Genomic DNA, 18,841 nt, shown 5'->3' with positions numbered 1-18,841 from the left:
CCCAATTTCTCTTTTCTAAAGTAATCAAGCCAATTTGCAAAGGGTTCAAAGGTTTAAATACTTGTGAAAGGTATCCTAATGCAGCACAAAGGTTTAAAAGGTTTAATATGTATTTGTTAATCATTTATATAATTTTAAAAATGAAACTTAGCATCTGTGTATTGATACAAAATATTGCTATACTATGCTGTATTTTGTTCCATCCACCTCCACTGAAGATGTGTTTTGTCTACATATGATTCCCACATGTACTGACAATTTAAATTTCATTCAAACGCTGGTAGGCGGCGCACAGAAAAATATGTTGTGTTACTGTAATAATTAAAGAAAGTCTCTGTGACCCATGACACCACCCTGAACAAAACTGTTTTCCAATATTTCATACACTACATTATGAAATCAAGATCTTTTTATTTTGTATTGCCTTTTTACAACCGTATCACTGACATAAGAATGATTTTTATTCTTATAAGAGGTTGCTCCCCCCCAAAACAACTCTCACACACAAAGTCCAAATAAAAGTCAAAGACAGGGGTGTTTTTTGATTACAGCGGCGTCTTAAATGCTTGAAATCATTTTGGTAAAATAAGTAGCAAAACACTGAAACATCAAAACAGAATTGGCATTTGTGTCGTTCTAATGTAGTTCAGCACAGGACAGTAACCTGCACATGGTGAGATAAAATAAAAAAAAGTTATAAATTGGGCTTAAATGCCGCTAAAACAATGATGCAAAGAGAGAAAAAAAGGAATTTGTTGGGTAATATTTGGGAAAACAACCCATCTCAGCCTTGGTCCATAAAAGGCAACATGGGCATGTGTGGTGAGTGTTTCTGGGGTTGTACGGTGGGGATCTGCAGAGCACAGATCATTTCATAGCTCAGTCCTGCTCCATCACGTTAGGATGGTGTCGTCTATCTCTTCATTGGAGTCTGGCAGGCTGGCGATTTTCTTCAAGGACCGGCGGTGACACTCTGACAGCAGCTCATTACTGGCTGAGTCCAGAATTGCAGTGATGCTCTGAAATGTTTAAAAAAGCAAAAAGTAAGGATTAGAATAAACATTTTTTTTTCCTAGATGTGTTTTATCCATCTGTAAATCACAGCAGGGATTCTGTAGTCTGACCTGCATGGTTTCCTCTCCCTGTCGGAGTTGTAGCAGGTTGACGATGGTGTGTTCGCTCTGAGCTCTCACGCTGGTGTTCTTGTCCTTGGTGTTGTCCAGCAGACTCTTCAGTACAGGCTTGATGAGACTGGCCTCCAGGGCGGGCGTTGCTGGGTCCTTGAACACCCACCACAGCACCCGCTCTGACACCAGTCTGATGTCACTGGACTGATTCTGAAGACACTGCGGGATCACACAGACAACAGATGTCTCAACCCGAAACCTAGGTTTAATCACTGTTGAGTAACTTATTCACACCCACTTCCTTACTTGTACAAATAAAGAAAAGTAAATAGCGTGTAAATATGAGCTGAGTGACACGGTTCCTGCTTTACCTTGACAAACTGTGTGATGATGCGCTGGGAAACGCCGTTGCCTCCCTCTGTTTTGAGATGATGCCTCATCAGATATCCCATCGCTCTGATCCCACTGGTGGCAATGGGAATCTGGAGGAGGAGCAGAATCACAACATGTAGTGACACACAAGGGACAAAAGGAATAAACATATATTGTAAGATAACAGCTGTACAGAAAACATAGGACTGTACCCTATAATATACTGTAAATTATATCAGCTATATATGTTGTATTTAAGATATCAGTTAAATACTTAAAAGTTGTATTTTAGAAAGCCAAAAGTGGGCAATTACTGGGGAGTGGTGGGGGTTATTCAATATTCATAAAAAAAAAAAAACATCCAAAGGGAAAATGTCCAGAAAACTACACGTTAAAATCTCTTTAATTTATATTTTAAAATTTAAAATTTTGCAAAAAAAAAAGGAAAAAGGTATATATATTAAAGTTTTTTTGCACTTTGTTGAGGTAATTTGTGCTTTTTTTGTTAATCTTTTTATCTTTTTAAAAAACATTTTTAGGTCATTTTCTGATAACATTTTACTAGTTTCTTTTTATTTTTTTGGCCCATTTTGTTAAACTGCACGTCACTTTTTTACCAATGTTTTTTTTTAAAGAAATCAAGCCAGTTTGCTCAGGTTTCAAAGGGTTAAAGCTTACAATTTATCACATTATATCCTGTTGATTTAATCACTAAAATTGACAAGTTGTGTTTTTTTCACCAGTTATGGGCTGGAATATTTCTTGACCTCCTGTAGTCACTGCTGGTTGCCTTGCAACCTTTTGGAAACAACAAGACCCCAGCCAAGAAACTGTTACAGCACGTAACTCCAAATAAAACCACAACTTGGAAATCAGCCTAGTTCCAAAAATATCAAATCACTTCTTGAAAGGTGACTCATACAGAATATTCAGCTCATGAGAGACGGGAGAAAAATATGGTCGAAGAACAGAGTGCGACACAAACTTTGCCCTCACCCTGTCAGCAGTGGCGTTGGCCAAAATAGTCTCTGTCACAGTATCACAGTATTCCTTCCCACACAGCTTCTCAGGAGCAGACTTGACAGCTATGGCCATGGCCAAGCTGCGACCGTGACGCACCATCCAGTCGACACCTGACACATCCGCTGAGGGAAGGAAAAACAGCTATTAGCTCATGCTCCCACTGTCCTGCTGATGCACGGGGAGCAGTGTGTGCGTGCACACACACAAACACACACAGGTAAAGTCAAACAATTCTGTTGGACAAATACACCATGAGAAATGTCACTATAAACATATTTAGAAAAAGACAAGAAAAACACTATTTGTGCTTAAACTAAGCAAAAACACACATTTACTAAGTCACTGTTATTATTTCAGTCTGTGCGCCAAGCATTTTCATAAACAGCAATCTGGGGCACATTCAGAAACACAGCTGACATTATACACAGAATGTGATATGCGTGACAATAACTTTGCAACGAAATACCAACCCAGGACGTGCTGCAGTAACACGCTCTTCAGCTCCTCCTCCGACAGGAAGGCACACAGCTCGCCGACGCAGCCGGCTGAAGCCATTCGGGTCGCATCCTACGTGCACAGACAGACAGACAGGTTTGAGTGTCACTTATAGTCAACAGACACAGAGGCTCAAAAACCACCTTTTCAGAAAACCACATCCTCTCTGCCTCACTTCCGTTTCTCTGCTGTGATCACAGAGGAAGCTACACCACAGAACAACGCTGTCAAATTCTCTGTATCTGTGTTGATACATTTATACTTTATTTCACTGGTAATTATTTTATGTATTCAGCAGCCAATACAGGCCCTGGGGTGGGAAAACAGGAGTGTTGCCACAGATTAAAAAAAAAAAAAATCTCCCCAGCTCTAGTTGCAAAGCATCTGCTCCCCCTGTCATACCTCATCATGTCCCAGCATGCCTAGCAATGTGGTGGTGATGTTCTTGCGGATGGTTGGGTCCACCTTTGAGCCGGCCCCCTGGATGACAAACCTTAAGGCTTGGAGCATTGTCTCCCTGAGAGAGGGGGGGAGAGCACAGGCACAAGCATGAGAGTGAGTCTTTAAACTTTATCAGTTCTAAAAACAACACGTACCATTTCATCCACTTCCTTTAAGCTGATGACTACTTTTCCTGTGTTGAGAATAGAGCCTGGCCAAAGGGTTTTGAAGCAGATACCATTGTAGATATTTATTTATTTACTAATTAATTTATTTATCTAAAAGGATACCTGGATACCTATTAGCTGGTGCCAATGACAAAAACTAATCTTCCTGGGGTCCAAAATTCAGATGGGGATATAACAAACACATACACATTAATAACAATATTGTTGATGTTATTTATAAAACCTAAACAAATAACACAAACATTTGCATCCCTTGAATTAGCGTATTACTTAAGGAATTTTGCCTTTTCACTTGTTGAGATGTGGAAGGAGGTACCGGTTACACCAGGCTGGCACTGAGTCGCTGAGGAGGAGCTTCTACCCTCAGGCTACAAGGATTCGAAATGACGAGCCTGCCTAATCATTAGTGTTGCTATATTTACAATGTTTTAAATGTGCACTTTGATGGAACTGACATTCATTTCACTGAAGTCACATTGTGAGCTGAATTTAAAGAACTGGGACCAAGAAATGTAATTCTTAACAACACCAAAAATTAAGACTATGCTACACCAGCCCTCCAATCACTTCACTGGCTTCCTGTGTGTCAACGGATAGGTTTTTAAAATCCTTTTCACACTGTCTGTAAAGCACTAAATAGTCTCAGGCCTTAATACATTTTGGATTTACTTTTAAAATACGAAGCATCCAGACCCCTCGGGTCATCTGGGCCAGTGTTTACTCAGCGTTCACAGTGTTTAGTTTCTGTGCTCGCCACCTGTGGAACAAGTTTCCTGAACACCTGAGGTGAGCTCACACTGTTAGCTCATTTAAATGAGGTTTTTTAACACTATTTGTTCACTCTTGCTTTCCATTAACATAACTATTTCCATTGATCTGTAACTATTTATTTGTTTACTTTTGCTTTTTTAATGTCCTTTAATGTTTGTTTTTCTCCCCAAAGTTATCTATACACTTATGAATGCAATTGTAATGTTTTCTTAATATATTATTTTTAATGCATTTCTAAGCCCCTTTAAAGCACTTTGAATTGCCTTGCGTCTGAATGGTGCTTAGTAAATAAACTTGTCATGAGTGGGAAAATAGACGGCAGAAAAACAAACTCGCCAGTGCTCTCTGGTGGACAAACTATGTGATGCTGATACAACTTTTCAATAACTTAAAAATATAATTGCCATTTCTGTACTGACATGTCATATCAGCTGACATATGTAGATAGTGATATATCTAAGATGAGTTAGGATCACCGAATAATAATGGCCTCTAATAAAGAAGATTTTGGGACGAATGTCAAATAACACAAATTAGTCATTGGCCGTTTGATATGTTGTTTTTGTGGTTTGCCGCCTCATCTTTTCACGTGGCTGTTTCCCACGTCATCCAGTGTTATTGATCTTTATCCCTTTCGTGTCTACTTCTGACAACGGATTTATTGTGTTGCTGTCAACTGGTTCCAGGATTCCAAAAAGAATTTTAATTTGCACTTTACACTAACACTACTGTCATGACCCTCGTCCTCTTCTTACTGCTTCGAATGGTATTTTCTAGTATCTAGAAACGCACCATCCAATCAGTTATGCCTATATCTCTGATATTCATAGCTAAATCATTCCACTTCCAAAGATATGGTAGTTTGATTAAAGCAACAGTGGGCAGAGCAGTCTGAATTAAGTTTCCTCTAACTGAAGATTTTGATACTACTCAAGTGCTCACCTGACTCCTGAGTCCTCAGCGTTTCGGATGGCAGAGAGCTGCTCACTAAAGAGTGGATCCACCTTGGTGTGGATGGAAACCAGCTGGCCTAGAGCCTCAGCGGCCCTCAGCCTCACCGCGCGGCTCGAGTCCTGAAGGGCCTTCAGGAATGTGGTCTGCAGCTGAGGCAGGAAGGGCTTCAGGGCGATGCCCACCTGGAGGAGGAATACGATCGAGATGTCAGAGACAAACATTGTGACTTTGCCTCCTGACTGACAATTTGATCAACTGTGGGGAGAAATGATGGTGTTTTTAAACAGCTTTTGGCCATTCACATCCCACAGAGAGATGCAGGCACAGACCTTTGCCAACAGCAGAGTGAGAGTCTCTAACAGAGCGGTCTTCACTGTCCACGCAAATCTGTCTCCCAGGATTCGAATCAGCGGTCCGGTTATGTTGACGACAGAGGGCCGCAGTGCCTCAGGGGAAGTCAGTTTGATGACTCCTCCTAATGCTTTGGCTGCCTCTTCTTTTTGCTCGGGGCTACCAGTGAGGACACCTTCTCTCAAGACAGGCAGGATGCAGGTCACACCCTGTGCAAACAAAGACACAGAAAAAACTACAATTACTGCCTCGCGGCTGTATGTCTATAACTAACCAGTCAAGTTACAGTTCACAATGTAAACTTTACATCCATGTCTGTCCAGATGTAGACATGATGGTAGACTATGCTTTAAATATGGATGTTGCTACCAAGAAGCTACACATTCTCAAACATGGACGCTTCACACACATCTTCAACCCAGCAGCAAGAAGATCTCTACTATCACAGCTTCAAGATTAGTGACCAATTGTCTTCCTATGGTGTTAAATAATCGTGAGAAAACATTATGATGTCACAGTGAAGTTGACCTTTAACGACCAAAATGTAATTGAGTAATCCTTATGCAAATGTACGTTTGTGCAAATTTGAAGAAATTCTTGCAAAGTGTTCTAGATATGTCAAGTGTACAAAGATGGGACATACAGGCAACAAAAACACAATGCTTCAGGCAACGGCTGTCACTGGTGCAGAGGCATGACACCATGAAATGATGAAGGGGTTTGGAAAAAAAAATATTTTTACTACTGATTAATGTGTCAATTAATGATTGGGATTAACTGCTTAACTGCTTAGTCTTTCACGTCTGAAAATTATGAAAAAGGCCCATTTGGATTTCCCAGAGCCCAAAGGGACATTGTCACCCACAGATGTAAAAATTTGCAATTAACCACAGAGGAGCAGTAAATACTCACATATATGAGGCTGGAAACAGTAAACTGTTGTTTCATGTAGCACTTAAACAGTCAACTGATTCTCAAAAATTGTTGTTAGAGGCCACTGAGAATTCTGTTTTGACTGAAAGGTGTGGATCAGTTCTTGTAATCAAACAATTTGAATTGAGAATATAGAACCTGTATTGAACAATGAAGGGATGAATAATTTCTTCATGAGAACAAGACAAATTTAAATTCAGCTTGATTTTTGTATAAATCTGAACGTCCAAATCTGAACGTCCAAATCAACTAACTGTAGGAAGAGGGACTTCTGTCAAAGGTGTCTATCAGTCATTACAGTCATGGAGATTACCACATGTCAGGTATCATTGCTTAAATGTTTCTGTAAAAATATCTGAGCTATCAGATTAATTGCTGCGGTTAAAGACATGGTCCAGGGTCAAACAGACAAATAGAAAAGCTTGTATGTGATAAGTAACAGGTGAAAAATGGCTTCTTTTAAGTGTGGACACACATTTGTGACATATGGGAACCAGATTCCGGTCAGAGCAAACTTATATTCATTTTACAACTCAGGAAGACAGAAAGATTATGTATAAGCTAGAAACACAAGAACCAAACCATCATGTTGTCATGATGTCCCAATGTTTACTGCATCAGGAGGAGCTTTCTTACCTTCTTTGGCAGGCAGAAACCAGGCAGGTGCTGACCCTTTACGTCTGCAGCTGCTGATCTAATGTCTCGATGCAGGTCGTCGATCATAGCCAGCTGGCTGCTTGCATCTAGTTTCTATAAAAGAAGAACAAACAACACGCTGGCCGTATTTACCCACTGAGTAGGATAAATATAGTACTTATTAGTACTGTTGTCTTTCCACCATTGTGTGTAAATGTGTGCAGAAACCATGGAACTAATGTTTGGTGTCAAACTATCTTTACGCCAATGCAAAAACAATGTACAAATATTGCCCACTTCTATTTGCACGTCAACACACCTTGGTGATGGAGTTGATGGTGTCCCAGCTCTGAGACAGGACCTCAGGGTTGGAATCATTGAGAAGGCGGATGAGGCCTGACAGCAGGGTACGGGTATGGGCACTGTAGTCCAGGCGGGTGCGGGCAAAGTAAGCGTTGAGGATGGTGACAGCGGCCTGTCTGAGGCCGGGGTCAGTGCCGCGCGTGGCCTCCAGCAGGTCATCGATAATGATCCGCTGGCCCATTTCATCCTCTACTGAGAGGATCACTGTCTGACAGCTGCACAACTCCTGAGGCAAAGAGAGCACAAACGGGGATGAGAAAAGAGGAAAAGGCTATAAAATAACTAAAATAACAACAACAACAACAACAACAACAACAACAACAACAACAACAACAACAACAACAACAATAATAATAATAAGAAGAAGAAGAAGAAGAAGAAGAAGAAGAAGAAGAAGAAGAAGAAGAAGAAGAAGAAGAAGAAGAAGAAGAAGAAGAAGAGAGTGCTAAAATTTAAAACCTAACAATATATAAAAAAGTAAAATAAATTAAAGTAAAATCATTATAGAGCACTGGACACTATAACTCTGGAAATAAGATGCAGGTATTACCGCTGCTTCATCCTCTGTTCCCAGCTTTTCTTTGAGGGAGGAGAGTAAGGCGGGCAGGATGACTCCGAGGTGGCGTGTGAGAGCGTCTCCAGCCACAGCGGACAGGAAGGCCAGCACACGGGTGTTCACAGGAGGAGCAGTCAGCTGGTACGACCAGAAAGGACAATCATTTTAGTCCAATAGACATACACAATATTAATACCTAATAAGAAAACACAGACTGTGAGCCTTTTTACCTTTGGAACCAAATAAGGTAGCACAGAGCGACTCTTCACCGCCATGACCTGCTTCAGGCCGTCCAAAGCAAACTCAGCTGTCTCCTCGTCATCCTGAGGAAAGACATTCAGTGTAATAAAAGCCAGACTGGATTGGAGGCGTGTTATCTGTGTTATGTTTGAGTCCTGGCTCCCTCACCAGCTGTTTGAGCAGAGTAGGCAGGATGTCATCCAGCGCCTGGTGACCGATGGTTGCGTGAAGCTGCTCAAAGGTTTTGGCTGCAGCCTCTCGGACCTCCTCCAGAGGATCACAGAGAGCCTTCCTCACTGTGGGGACCAGCGACTCAGAGAAGACGAGCACCTACACAACAAACACCATCAGGATAATTATGATTCATGTCTGCTGACATTCTCGACGTCCAGACGTCTGAGCTGGCTCTTCAGGAAAAAAACCCCAGCTATCAGCTTTTCCCTGGTCCAAACTATCGTTATTATAACCGCCTTTAAAAAATTCACTATAGGTGAACCTCTTTATTTAACCTTGATATCCAGTACTATATATTTACTGACAGTAAATGCAGAAAAAAAATGTAATTTTATATCTACGACGCTGATCTACAGCACAGATAAACAAGCTTTGTATTTTATCTCACTTTGGAGACCTTGTAATAAGCGGAACACTTGTTTTTATTTGAAGAAAATGAATCAAACTGAGCGGCTGCCCCATGAACAGAGGCTACATCCTTGATTGTCTTTGCCGAAACAGCTGCAGGGTTTATTCCAACCTCAGCTCTTTGCTGCACGTCAATCCTGGTTTAAACTAATCTGTGTCTTCATCCGAAATGTATTTAAAAAAAAAAAACAAAACAAAAAAACTATATTTGAATGGTGGGAGCAGCTCTGGGGTCGTGTTTTTTAAAAAATAAAATAATTCTAATAGTGTTTGTGATGTCTCTCATGCTGTGGATAGCCATGTAAATCTAATTCTGTGTTACAGCGTTTGTGTGACTCACCGCATCTTTGCTGGTGGACTTCATGATCTCACTGAGGCCGATGCAGACTCCCTGCCTCTCGTCACTCTTGTCGGAGCGCAGTCCCTCCTCCAGGATGGGAATAATCTCGGGGAGAATCTTCTCTCCCAGTTTCCTCACCAGGTCACCCAGTGTCCGAGCAGCGATCTTTAACCACACCGACACACAGCGTCAGCAGAAGGTACTTTCGCAATGACAGGAAGAAATAAACAATTAGATAAACGTGTATGAGTGTGTTTACAAAGGTAATACCGTTCTCTTGTCAGGGCAGGTGGAAGCCAAGAAGCCCAGCAGGAGCGTGAAGAGGGTCGGGAGAATCTCTCGGAGAGTTCTGGGGGTGTTGGACACCACGATCTTCCACACATGGAGGGACGCCTGTCGAACCACCAGCTGAGTGTCTGAACGACCCATGTAGAGGCCAGAGAGGACACGATTACGCCGCTCAGCACCCAGAGCTCCAATGATAGCCTGGAAAGAAGAGGTCAAAGGTCAGCATCTCTTGACCCATAAATGTATAAACACTTTTCAATAACAGATCAACACCACAGTAGAAAAGAAATGTATTTATACTTTATTGGATGCAGCTGTTCCAAAGTTGTCATCCTCGCAGGCGGTTTCCGTGGTCATCTTTCCCGTCACTCCAGAGATGTGGAACAACAGGTCTCCAAGAAGCTGCACGGAGCTAAACCTGCAAACCAACAGCAAGAATCACAATCAGTCAATGTAAGAGCGACATTTACTGTCACTGATGTGCTGAGGTGTATTAAAGTCCAACCTGATTCTCCACAGGTCGTCAAACAGGCCCTGCTCCAGCTCAGGAAGTAGCAGAGCAATGGCGGTCTCTGCATACATGCTGATGATTCGCTGGCCAGCTCGCAGTGCCGTGTCCCTCACGTATTCATTTTCATCAGCCAGAGCCTGGTGGACCACAGAGAGAGACAGGAACAGCAAAGGTTGAGAGTCCTGAATTGAGATTCCAGTATTTCTCATCAAAATCTGTTCCACTATGCAGGGACAAATACCTGCTGGTACTATCAGTATGTGTGTGCTTGTTTGTATGTGTGTTTGGAGGACTATATACTGAAACAAGGAGGCTTTTTTCAAACTTCATTGACACTTTACAAAGAGTCATAGATATGATCAGCAACATTAGCAGCTCTGCTTTAACGATTTTAAGGCTGAAAAACATGCATGCAGGCTGAAATTCAAGGAGATGAAGTGATTTAAACAAATGGTGAGTAACAGTATAAATACTACATGAATTCTGTTACTATGAGTAGCTTAACAGACTGCTAGGCTAATTTATGCTATGTAAAAGTGTTTAAGCTAATACTATGTGAGTAGCAAAAACAACAGTTTTCTCTATGAACCTCGACAGTTATCACTGAGCCAAATTTAATGCTTCAGTTAAATGATCTTGTTGTTAATGGCTGTTGGGAGAAGTTTGCCTTCAGGGCAGATAGCCCTTGAGTTTTTGGAAAAAGATCTTGGTTTGGGTTAAAATTATGTTTTTTTTCCAGAAAGCGCTGCAGGCAAACTGATCTCATGTGCTGTTTGATGTTTGTTAGTGGAGTCAATTTAAGTTAGACTTTATTACACGTAACAAGTTACACATATTTACAGCATTCATGTATTTTTTTTTTAAATCTTTTCCGGCCAACAGCATAAAAGGAAGAGATGACAGCTTCTTCTGTAACTGACTGTGTAAAATGGGCACAAGATATCATTTCATACTGATCACAGGCCCCTTAGTCGAATCAAATCAAAATCATATCGTGGCACACTGTATGTATCTGCAAGTTTTGTGTCAGTGTCCAAAGAATCGGAATGAAATTAGTGATTATACCTCGTGTCAATTTCATCTCGAGAAATAGCTCAGGCTGTAGTGAGAGCGCCTGACATGCAATAAAAGGAAAGAGTGTGATGGTACACTCAGCACAGACAGCCGTTGGTGCAGAGGAGAATTTAGCAGTTAAGATATGTGGTGGTAGTAAATGTACAGTTTAGGTTTCAGATATCCATGAATAAACACTGCAGCCCCTCAAGACCCAAGTAAAGTTCCTGTGTTTTGCTTCCCAATGTAAGTCGGTGTATTTTATGCACGTTCCTGTGTACAGTACCCTCTGACCCCTGAAAAATAGGGATCCCCAAAAGCTATGGTGTAATTTGAACACTGGAGGTTAGCAGTGGAGGAAGTACTCAAATCTTTACTTGAGCAAAAGTGTGATAGCACACTGTAAAATACTCTGTTACAATTTACAAGTAATATGCATTCAAAATCTTAGTTAAGTAAAAGTACACAAATATTAGCATCAAAATATACTTTTTTTTTTTAAAAAAAAGAAACATACTCTTTATGCAGAATGGCTCATTTGAGAATACATGTTATTGGATTCTTTCTTTCTTCCTCCCTGCCTAGTGACCAATCAACCAGTAGTAAAAACCTTGCCTGCTACAGTGGCAGGTAGGGAAAAAAATGTTATAATTTCAGACCCTGGATCTGAGTTTTCGAAACAGCAGTTTTTAGCTCAGCTTTGTGGAAAAATATATACAGTTTTAGATTAAATGAACGCGTGTAGAAAACTTTTCATTTTAAACTTTGCGGGCAGCTCAACGAGCAACATCATTAGATATCAGAAGAATTCGTTTTCTACTAAAAAATATGACCACATAATCGAACACATAAAAGAATAAAATTGGGAAATTCAATTTAATTGTAGGTCTGTTTTTAAAATTAAAACTCCACATAAAAAGAAATCCAATGAATCTAAAGAAAATGGCTAGAATATTCACAGGAGGTAGTAATTTCAAAATCAAGGAAATGTGATTTATGGCAAAAACAAACAAACAACTTTCTGGTCATAGCAGTACCTTGAGAATGCAGGGGATGATGGGCCCAACATAGGGGGTAAACTTGTCTCCAAAGGTGAGCGGCAGGTAGATGAACATCATGATGTAGCCATCTCTGACATGGGAGGCGATGTCCACCTTGCTGGCTGTTTGCACCACGTCCGGCATCAGCTTGTTCAACTTCTCCACTCCCAGTCCGGCCATCACTTCAGCCAGACCTGAAAACAGCAACACACGAATCATTCAATGAGACATTTAATGACCACATGAGAAAAAATGCTGGGATTGAGAGTAGAGGAACCGACCCTGTGCAGCTCCAGAGCGATCCACGGAGCTCTGCTCAGACGCCAGAGTCTCCATGAGCCACGGCAGCAGGTCGTCAAAGCACGATTCACCCATCCCCTTCACCATGGCACCCAGGGCTTTGGCTGAGACTGTACGCACCTAAAGAGGAGGAGACCTGTTTTAGCTTCATCTTCAAACATGCAGGAAATATATTACTGTGCTACTGTTTATATCACCAACACACCTCAGGCACCGGGTCCAACAGGGACGCCTTCAGTCCAGGAATAACACTGGGCAGGTAGGGTGACAGATCCTATAAACAACAACACGTATCAGAATCAGAAATACTTTGTTAATTACCGGGGGGGAACCTGTGGCTCGTTACAGTCCCTCTGGTGTCAGCATAGAGAATTATAACAAGTAGAAATAAGTACCAGCATAAGTATATAAAAATCTAAAATAAAAATACAGTAAGAGTGAACAATTAGCACTAGTATGTAAATACTGAAATATTTAAATAAAACATGTATATATGCTGAAATGTAAAATATACAGTAAAGACAATTAGCACTTATCTGTGAATATTTCAATTATAATATGAACAATATGCTGAGTGTGTAAAGTGTGTAAAATATAAAGCTGTGCCTTCTGCTTCAGTGTATCACACACTCATAAACCAAACAACCCAAAGACTTCAAAATACCACTGGTTTGAAGTGGGAACTAATACACAGTTTCTTTTGTTTACAGTTCATTGTAATATTTCGGTGTGTACCTTCTGGTCAGTGAGGGAGTACATGTTGCCGATGATCTGAGCGGCCATCTTTCGAGTGTCAGTCGAGCGATCCTGGAAGGCTCTCTGGACGATGGGCATGATGAGGGCCAGAGAGGGGGCGTCAATGAAGTGAACAAACTTGGTGTCCAGCAGCGTCTGCAGGCACGTCTGTGTCCTCCTGGACGGATCAGTGAGAGCGTCCAGCAGGATGGGGGTGATGGCTGAGCGGGGGGACAAATGACATTAGTAAAACAATAGTTTAAACATCAGTCGTAGAAAAGATAAGTAATTCTCAAAACTGTATTTGTTGTTTGGATGCAAGCCTCTTTTAAAAAAAAATAGAATTACTATCATTTGTATTCATGCCTGGCATTGTCCAAACCAATAACTAAACAAATTTTACCAAATGTTTCTAATGAATGCAGATTTAATGCTCATGACAGTAACCCTAATTGATGTTTTGTTGTTCTGATTCCCTGATGAGGCAAATCAACAGCTGTTTGCTATGGCCTCAAAAAAATGTAGCACTGCTATATAATGCTGCGCTCCTGTGCTGAACAGATGATCTGAACAGATGATCTCGTTAAAGTCTGTGACTCCTGTATAACTGGAGTTCATTAGCAAGTTTGTCAGAGATAGTCCTTTTAAATCCATGGCTTCTTTGTCACTGTTGAAACCAGGTGCCTACATTACCCACAATGCAACAACAGCCAACAGTTCAGCCAGAGATTCAGGTATGTTATGGTAGCAGCGGCTAATGTAGCCTCCAGCCTCAAACAGAGATGAAGAGCGGGATACACAGGTGTGTAGCCCATTTCTTTCTTTCTTTATTTATTTACTTATTTATTTCTTTCTCAACATAATCAGATTTGTTATTTAGTTTTCAAATTTGTGATCTTCAGCAGAACCAACTTCACACAGCTCTGGAGTCACAAAAGTCTTTAAACAACTTTTTATACATATACTTTAGTATGTAGTCGTATGCTGAAAGATCTGTACAGAGACTTAGATGTGTAAAAATAGGTGGAATTCCTCTTTTACTACAATGCTGTAATTCAGTTTAGTAGTTATTACAGATGGACATTGAGCCCTGCAAAAATGGGGTAAAAGTTCTGTGGATTTTCAAAAAACTTTTTGGGTTGATACAGAGACCACCGCTGATACTGTCGAGGCAGTTCTGCCTCATGACTCAAAGTCACTTACCGAGGATTTCAGGGTTGCGGATGACAGAGCCGATCTGGCGGAGGGCCTGCTGGCCGGCTTTCTGCACTTTCACATGGGAGTCAGTCAGCACCTCCGTCAGCTTGGGCACGATGCTGGGCAGGCAGGAGGACAACTGCTTGGGTGCACAGAAAGCCATGGCACCCAGCAACTCCACCGAGCCTGTAGGAGGAGGGGGGGAGAGGGGTGATTCACAAGAAGCTCCTGTTTGACTGTGACTGTCCTCGTATTGATGTGTGAGAACAAAGATTAAAAAATCATTATCCAGTAATAAACAACTATAATCACACTGGCTATCAACTTAACACTTATGATGTACCTATAAACTATACTTAATAAAATTAAATTCCCAATGTCCGACATGACAGTTTATATGAATTTAGTATGGGGCGTGTACAGTACTACATATGCTGGGACATAATCTTCCTGGGCTTTAAAGCACTCCCCCAATATGTCAAAAATCTGGAGATGACCAAATTTTTTTTCCATCCTCTGAAGACAATCCAGTAATGCCTAGGAATCCCATGCATGTAGGCACCCCCAACCTGCTTTAGTTCTCCAGGACTCCTCCTCCAGGGCCACCAGCAGGGAGGGAAGGACCAGCTTCACTCCGTGGGCGCTCAGGTTCCTCATCACAGCCTTGGCACAGTCATCTGCAGCCTGGTGGAAGAGGAGGCAAGGGGTAAAAACTTAAACAGGGATCCTACACATTTTTTACACTCAAATTCTGTGACGGAAGACAGGGATTATTGAAGTTTCCTAAATCCTAAAACCTTGCCACTTTTTAAAACTGTAGTGAGGGACTTTTACACATAAATGAGAATGTTACATTCAAGCCCAAACAAGCTCACACAACACAGTTTGAGCCTATTGCCATTATGGAAAACTCTACTGAAAACTGGAAACTGTATTTCTCAGTGTACCATTGTTTTGTTTTTTTGGTGTCTGTGGCAATTTTCCCATACAGACTCACAAGTGATGCATTTTACATCAACGGGCAAGAGCAAAAAGATGATTATAATAATAGTTGTAGTTATTCATTTATTAAGTTATTTAGTACCACGGTCATTTTAACGTATGCTGCTGGATCTGAGTCAAGAGTTTTGTTCTTTTCATGTGTCAACATGTTCAGAATAACAATAAAATGAACCTTGAATTTCTTTAATTTGTTGCTGTTGTTTTTAATTTTGTTGCTTCATCTGCATGTGTTTGATTCTGATATTTTTTTCTGATACTTTGTATGTTGTATGTGTGTCGACAGTTTGAAATAAAGACACCATAGCTACAGTAGAAGTATGGCGGAAATAAGCGTTTAAGAGCGTTAGAGCTTTGATGTGGATATGCAGGAAGACAGGAGAGTCAAGCAAGACATTTTGGTGATAAATTCATGAAAAATAATAGATGTGTTCAAGCAGAAAGTGAAACAGTTGTGAAGACGAGACTGAGGGATAAAACGTGCCTGCTCACCTCTCTGACATACTGGTTTCCGTCTCCAAAGCAAAGCAAGAGGTGTGGCAGCACATGGACCACATACGGCTCAAACAGCTTCCCCAGCATGTTACACAACATCTCAAAGGCAAACAGCGCTCCTGCACACAAACAAACAGCAGCTCAGTGGTTTCTGATTTCTTGAAAAGAATACCTGCATCTGGTACATACAATAAAGACCACACAGTCTGACACGCATGGGTCTAAATAAACAAAGCAGTTCTGCTTTTTCCCAGTTAAAGGGGTTTTTTTTGCGGGAGTTTTTCCTTAGTCGCTGTGAGGGCCCAAGGATAGAGGGATACCATATGCTGTACAGCCTTCTGAGGCAACCTGTGATTTTTGATAATGGCCTTTATAAATAAAATAGACTTGACTGAAGTGGTTGGATGAACTTCACTGACCTTCCCTCCGTCTGAAGTTCTTCTTGTCTTGGATGGCGTCGGTCAGCGTGGTCATGATGTCCTGCTGTTTGAGCGCCAGGATGCCGAGACCTTTGACCAGGCCTGCCAGTCCGTACGCTGCCCCCTTCCTCTCTGCGTACTTGTCACTCTCCAGCAGCAGCTGCAGCAGGTTTCTTACAATGCCTGCAGCATCCTCCTTGATGGCAGGAACTAAAGGAGGTAAACAGCTGGCCACGGACTCCTGGACCTGATGAGGAATGACAAACCACAAGAGATAACGTGGTGGATTGAGAACAAGGAGTAACAACGCAAAGTGGGATCTGTATAAAAAGACATAAATGGGACTGAACAGTCTCAACAATGCAAGTTAGGTAGGGAGTAAAACAGCAGGATGAGCTCCTTATAAAACAAAAACAAAAAAAAATAAATAAATAAACAAAAACAAAAATATTAACTGGTATGATACCATTTATGAAATTTTTATAATGGAAAGAATTTGCCTTTTCAATTAGGCTTCAGGAAACTAAATTTGAAGAAATTTGGATGAAGTGGAAAATCTCTATTTTTCTGAAATACCCTTGTTTTATTTTAATATGACAACTCAACTCTGTAATTTTATTTCTGTTTATTTATCTTAAATGCTGAACACGTTCATGAGGACTCTCAGAGCCTAGGAATCATCATCATGTTCTAGTTTTTTTTTTTTTAATTTTGTTTGTTTTTGTTGTTGTTAATTTTCAGAGTGTAAAAATAATTTTATTATTATAGCACCTTTATAAACAGAGTTTACAAAGTCCTTTGACAAACAAAGCAAAGCAGAAGCAAGAAGGAGGAGGCAGAGGCAACATAACTATAAGAGCCAAACAATAATGCAGAACTAAAGCCGGACAAAATTTAAAGTAGAATTAATCAAGAGAGAAACAATTACAAAACAAAAATAGCACTAACAACCCGTGCCAATTAAAATATTAGAAGGAAACACAGAAATATCAATACTAATAACAGAATTAAATGCGATCAAGACAGAATAAAAGAACAAATTAAAAGATAACTTAAAAGACAGACTAAAATAAATGAATTAAACATCAACACAAACATCACATAAAATTAAGTCTTCTTCTTCTTATCTAAGAAGCGAAGTCACTAATTCTGACAGCTTTATCTGTTTACCTGCTGTGAAGGCGTAGAGAGTGCAGTGATGAGCTTGGCCACGATGGGTTTGACCTTGGGGTCGTTTTTGTCCAGATGTTTTGCCAGGGAGCCCATGAGAATGACCACACTCTGACGGACGGAGTCGTAACTGGCGTCCTGGGGGGCGTTCTTTAGAAACTCCTCGAACACTGGCAGCAGGGAGCTCACATTGTCCTGTTACATAAAACGGGCTCATAAGATATAGTCCGAGACGTAAATGGCAATATATACGAAGCACATGTTTGAACTGATCTGTATGTTTATGCAGTGAAATGAAGAAGTGAGCAGTACCTTCCCGTGTGTGTTGAGCGCAGAGAGGGCAGCGTCCAGCATGCAGCGCCGCACCTCAGGGTGGCGGTCGTTCAGAGCATCGGGAACAAAGAAGAGGAAGAGAGGGGTGACCTGAGATTCGTCCAGGTACTGGGACAGCTTGTTCAGAGCCAGAGCAATGCCACCCCTGACAAAGACATGTGTGACAGAATGGTTTAATGCACAAGACGCAACCTGTTAGGAAAATGTTATGTTTCTGGTACACTGTTACAATAGCATTAGAGTTTCTGATAATATCTGATGTATAACCACTAAAGCAAGACATTAATAAGCAAAACGCCTGGGCTGTGGGTTACGATATAATCTGTCTCAAAATGACAAGGTGAACGGCTCCCTGAGAAAATTTTGGACGATGTGGGACCCCTTTTTCAAACATATACGAGAGCTGGATTTTCCAGATATTCCTGAATGATTAACTATGTATTTTAGGGACATAAAATTTTGATGTGACAGGCAGTTGTCCAACTGACAACCATTATATAATGTTTTAATAGTTTATGTTACTTTTATCATTGTAAACATATATTTACATATTTTTCTGTTTTTATTTAATTGCTAGCTTTATGTTTTTGTCTTTGTCTGGGTGCTGATTTGAACTGTAGTATTTGTCTTGCCTTAGTCCTGTCTTGGTTTTTTTTACCCTTTTTCTTCTTTTTAAATAATTATTTTTATTTATTTCAGTGAAAACAGATAATGTTATTATCTGCAATTGTACTAATGAATGAAACTAATTCAAATGTTTCTGCACACATTGACAGTGGGATAATGTAGATATTATGGTAGTTAATTGTGTGTTCCTGGGACCCATTCTTTTTTTTAAATTTAAGATAAAAAAGTTAAAAATCCTGGTA

At 40.7% G+C, this 18,841-nt stretch overlaps 1 protein-coding gene across 2 annotated transcripts in view; it reads right to left on the bottom strand.

The window, feature by feature from the left end:
• Positions 1–389: 389 nt before the first annotated feature.
• gcn1 (GCN1 activator of EIF2AK4) overlaps positions 390–18,841 on the bottom strand; it is a 32,902-nt gene continuing 14,450 nt past the window's right edge. Inside the window, exons 31-58 of one of the 2 annotated variants that reach the window (XM_042487631.1) lie at positions 17,952–18,117; positions 17,640–17,834; positions 16,470–16,716; positions 16,048–16,169; positions 15,126–15,240; positions 14,563–14,742; positions 13,360–13,580; positions 12,830–12,898; positions 12,606–12,744; positions 12,322–12,518; positions 10,226–10,368; positions 10,021–10,138; positions 9,703–9,918; positions 9,433–9,597; positions 8,619–8,780; positions 8,441–8,533; positions 8,205–8,348; positions 7,819–7,880; positions 7,611–7,785; positions 7,292–7,405; positions 5,701–5,931; positions 5,360–5,553; positions 3,420–3,534; positions 2,993–3,089; positions 2,496–2,644; positions 1,499–1,609; positions 1,125–1,346; positions 390–1,019 (exon numbers count right to left, since the gene is read on the bottom strand). In XM_042487631.1, coding sequence (XP_042343565.1) covers positions 894–1,019; positions 1,125–1,346; positions 1,499–1,609; positions 2,496–2,644; positions 2,993–3,089; positions 3,420–3,534; positions 5,360–5,553; positions 5,701–5,931; positions 7,292–7,405; positions 7,611–7,785; positions 7,819–7,880; positions 8,205–8,348; positions 8,441–8,533; positions 8,619–8,780; positions 9,433–9,597; positions 9,703–9,918; positions 10,021–10,138; positions 10,226–10,368; positions 12,322–12,518; positions 12,606–12,744; positions 12,830–12,898; positions 13,360–13,580; positions 14,563–14,742; positions 15,126–15,240; positions 16,048–16,169; positions 16,470–16,716; positions 17,640–17,834; positions 17,952–18,117 — 4,288 coding nt within the window. In that variant the 3' untranslated portion in view covers positions 390–893. Of the gene's footprint in view, positions 1,020–1,124; positions 1,347–1,498; positions 1,610–2,495; positions 2,645–2,992; positions 3,090–3,419; positions 3,535–5,359; positions 5,554–5,700; positions 5,932–7,291; positions 7,406–7,610; positions 7,881–8,204; positions 8,349–8,440; positions 8,534–8,618; positions 8,781–9,432; positions 9,598–9,702; positions 9,919–10,020; positions 10,139–10,225; positions 10,369–12,321; positions 12,519–12,605; positions 12,745–12,829; positions 12,899–13,359; positions 13,581–14,562; positions 14,743–15,125; positions 15,241–16,047; positions 16,170–16,469; positions 16,717–17,639; positions 17,835–17,951; positions 18,118–18,841 lie in introns of both variants that reach the window. The other variant, XM_042487630.1, reaches the window with a different exon arrangement.

Source organism: Plectropomus leopardus, chromosome 6 (assembly GCF_008729295.1).
Source record: "Plectropomus leopardus isolate mb chromosome 6, YSFRI_Pleo_2.0, whole genome shotgun sequence".
Taxonomy (NCBI): Eukaryota; Metazoa; Chordata; class Actinopteri; order Perciformes; family Serranidae; genus Plectropomus; species Plectropomus leopardus.
This window is presented reverse-complemented; position numbering and strand designations above follow the sequence as displayed.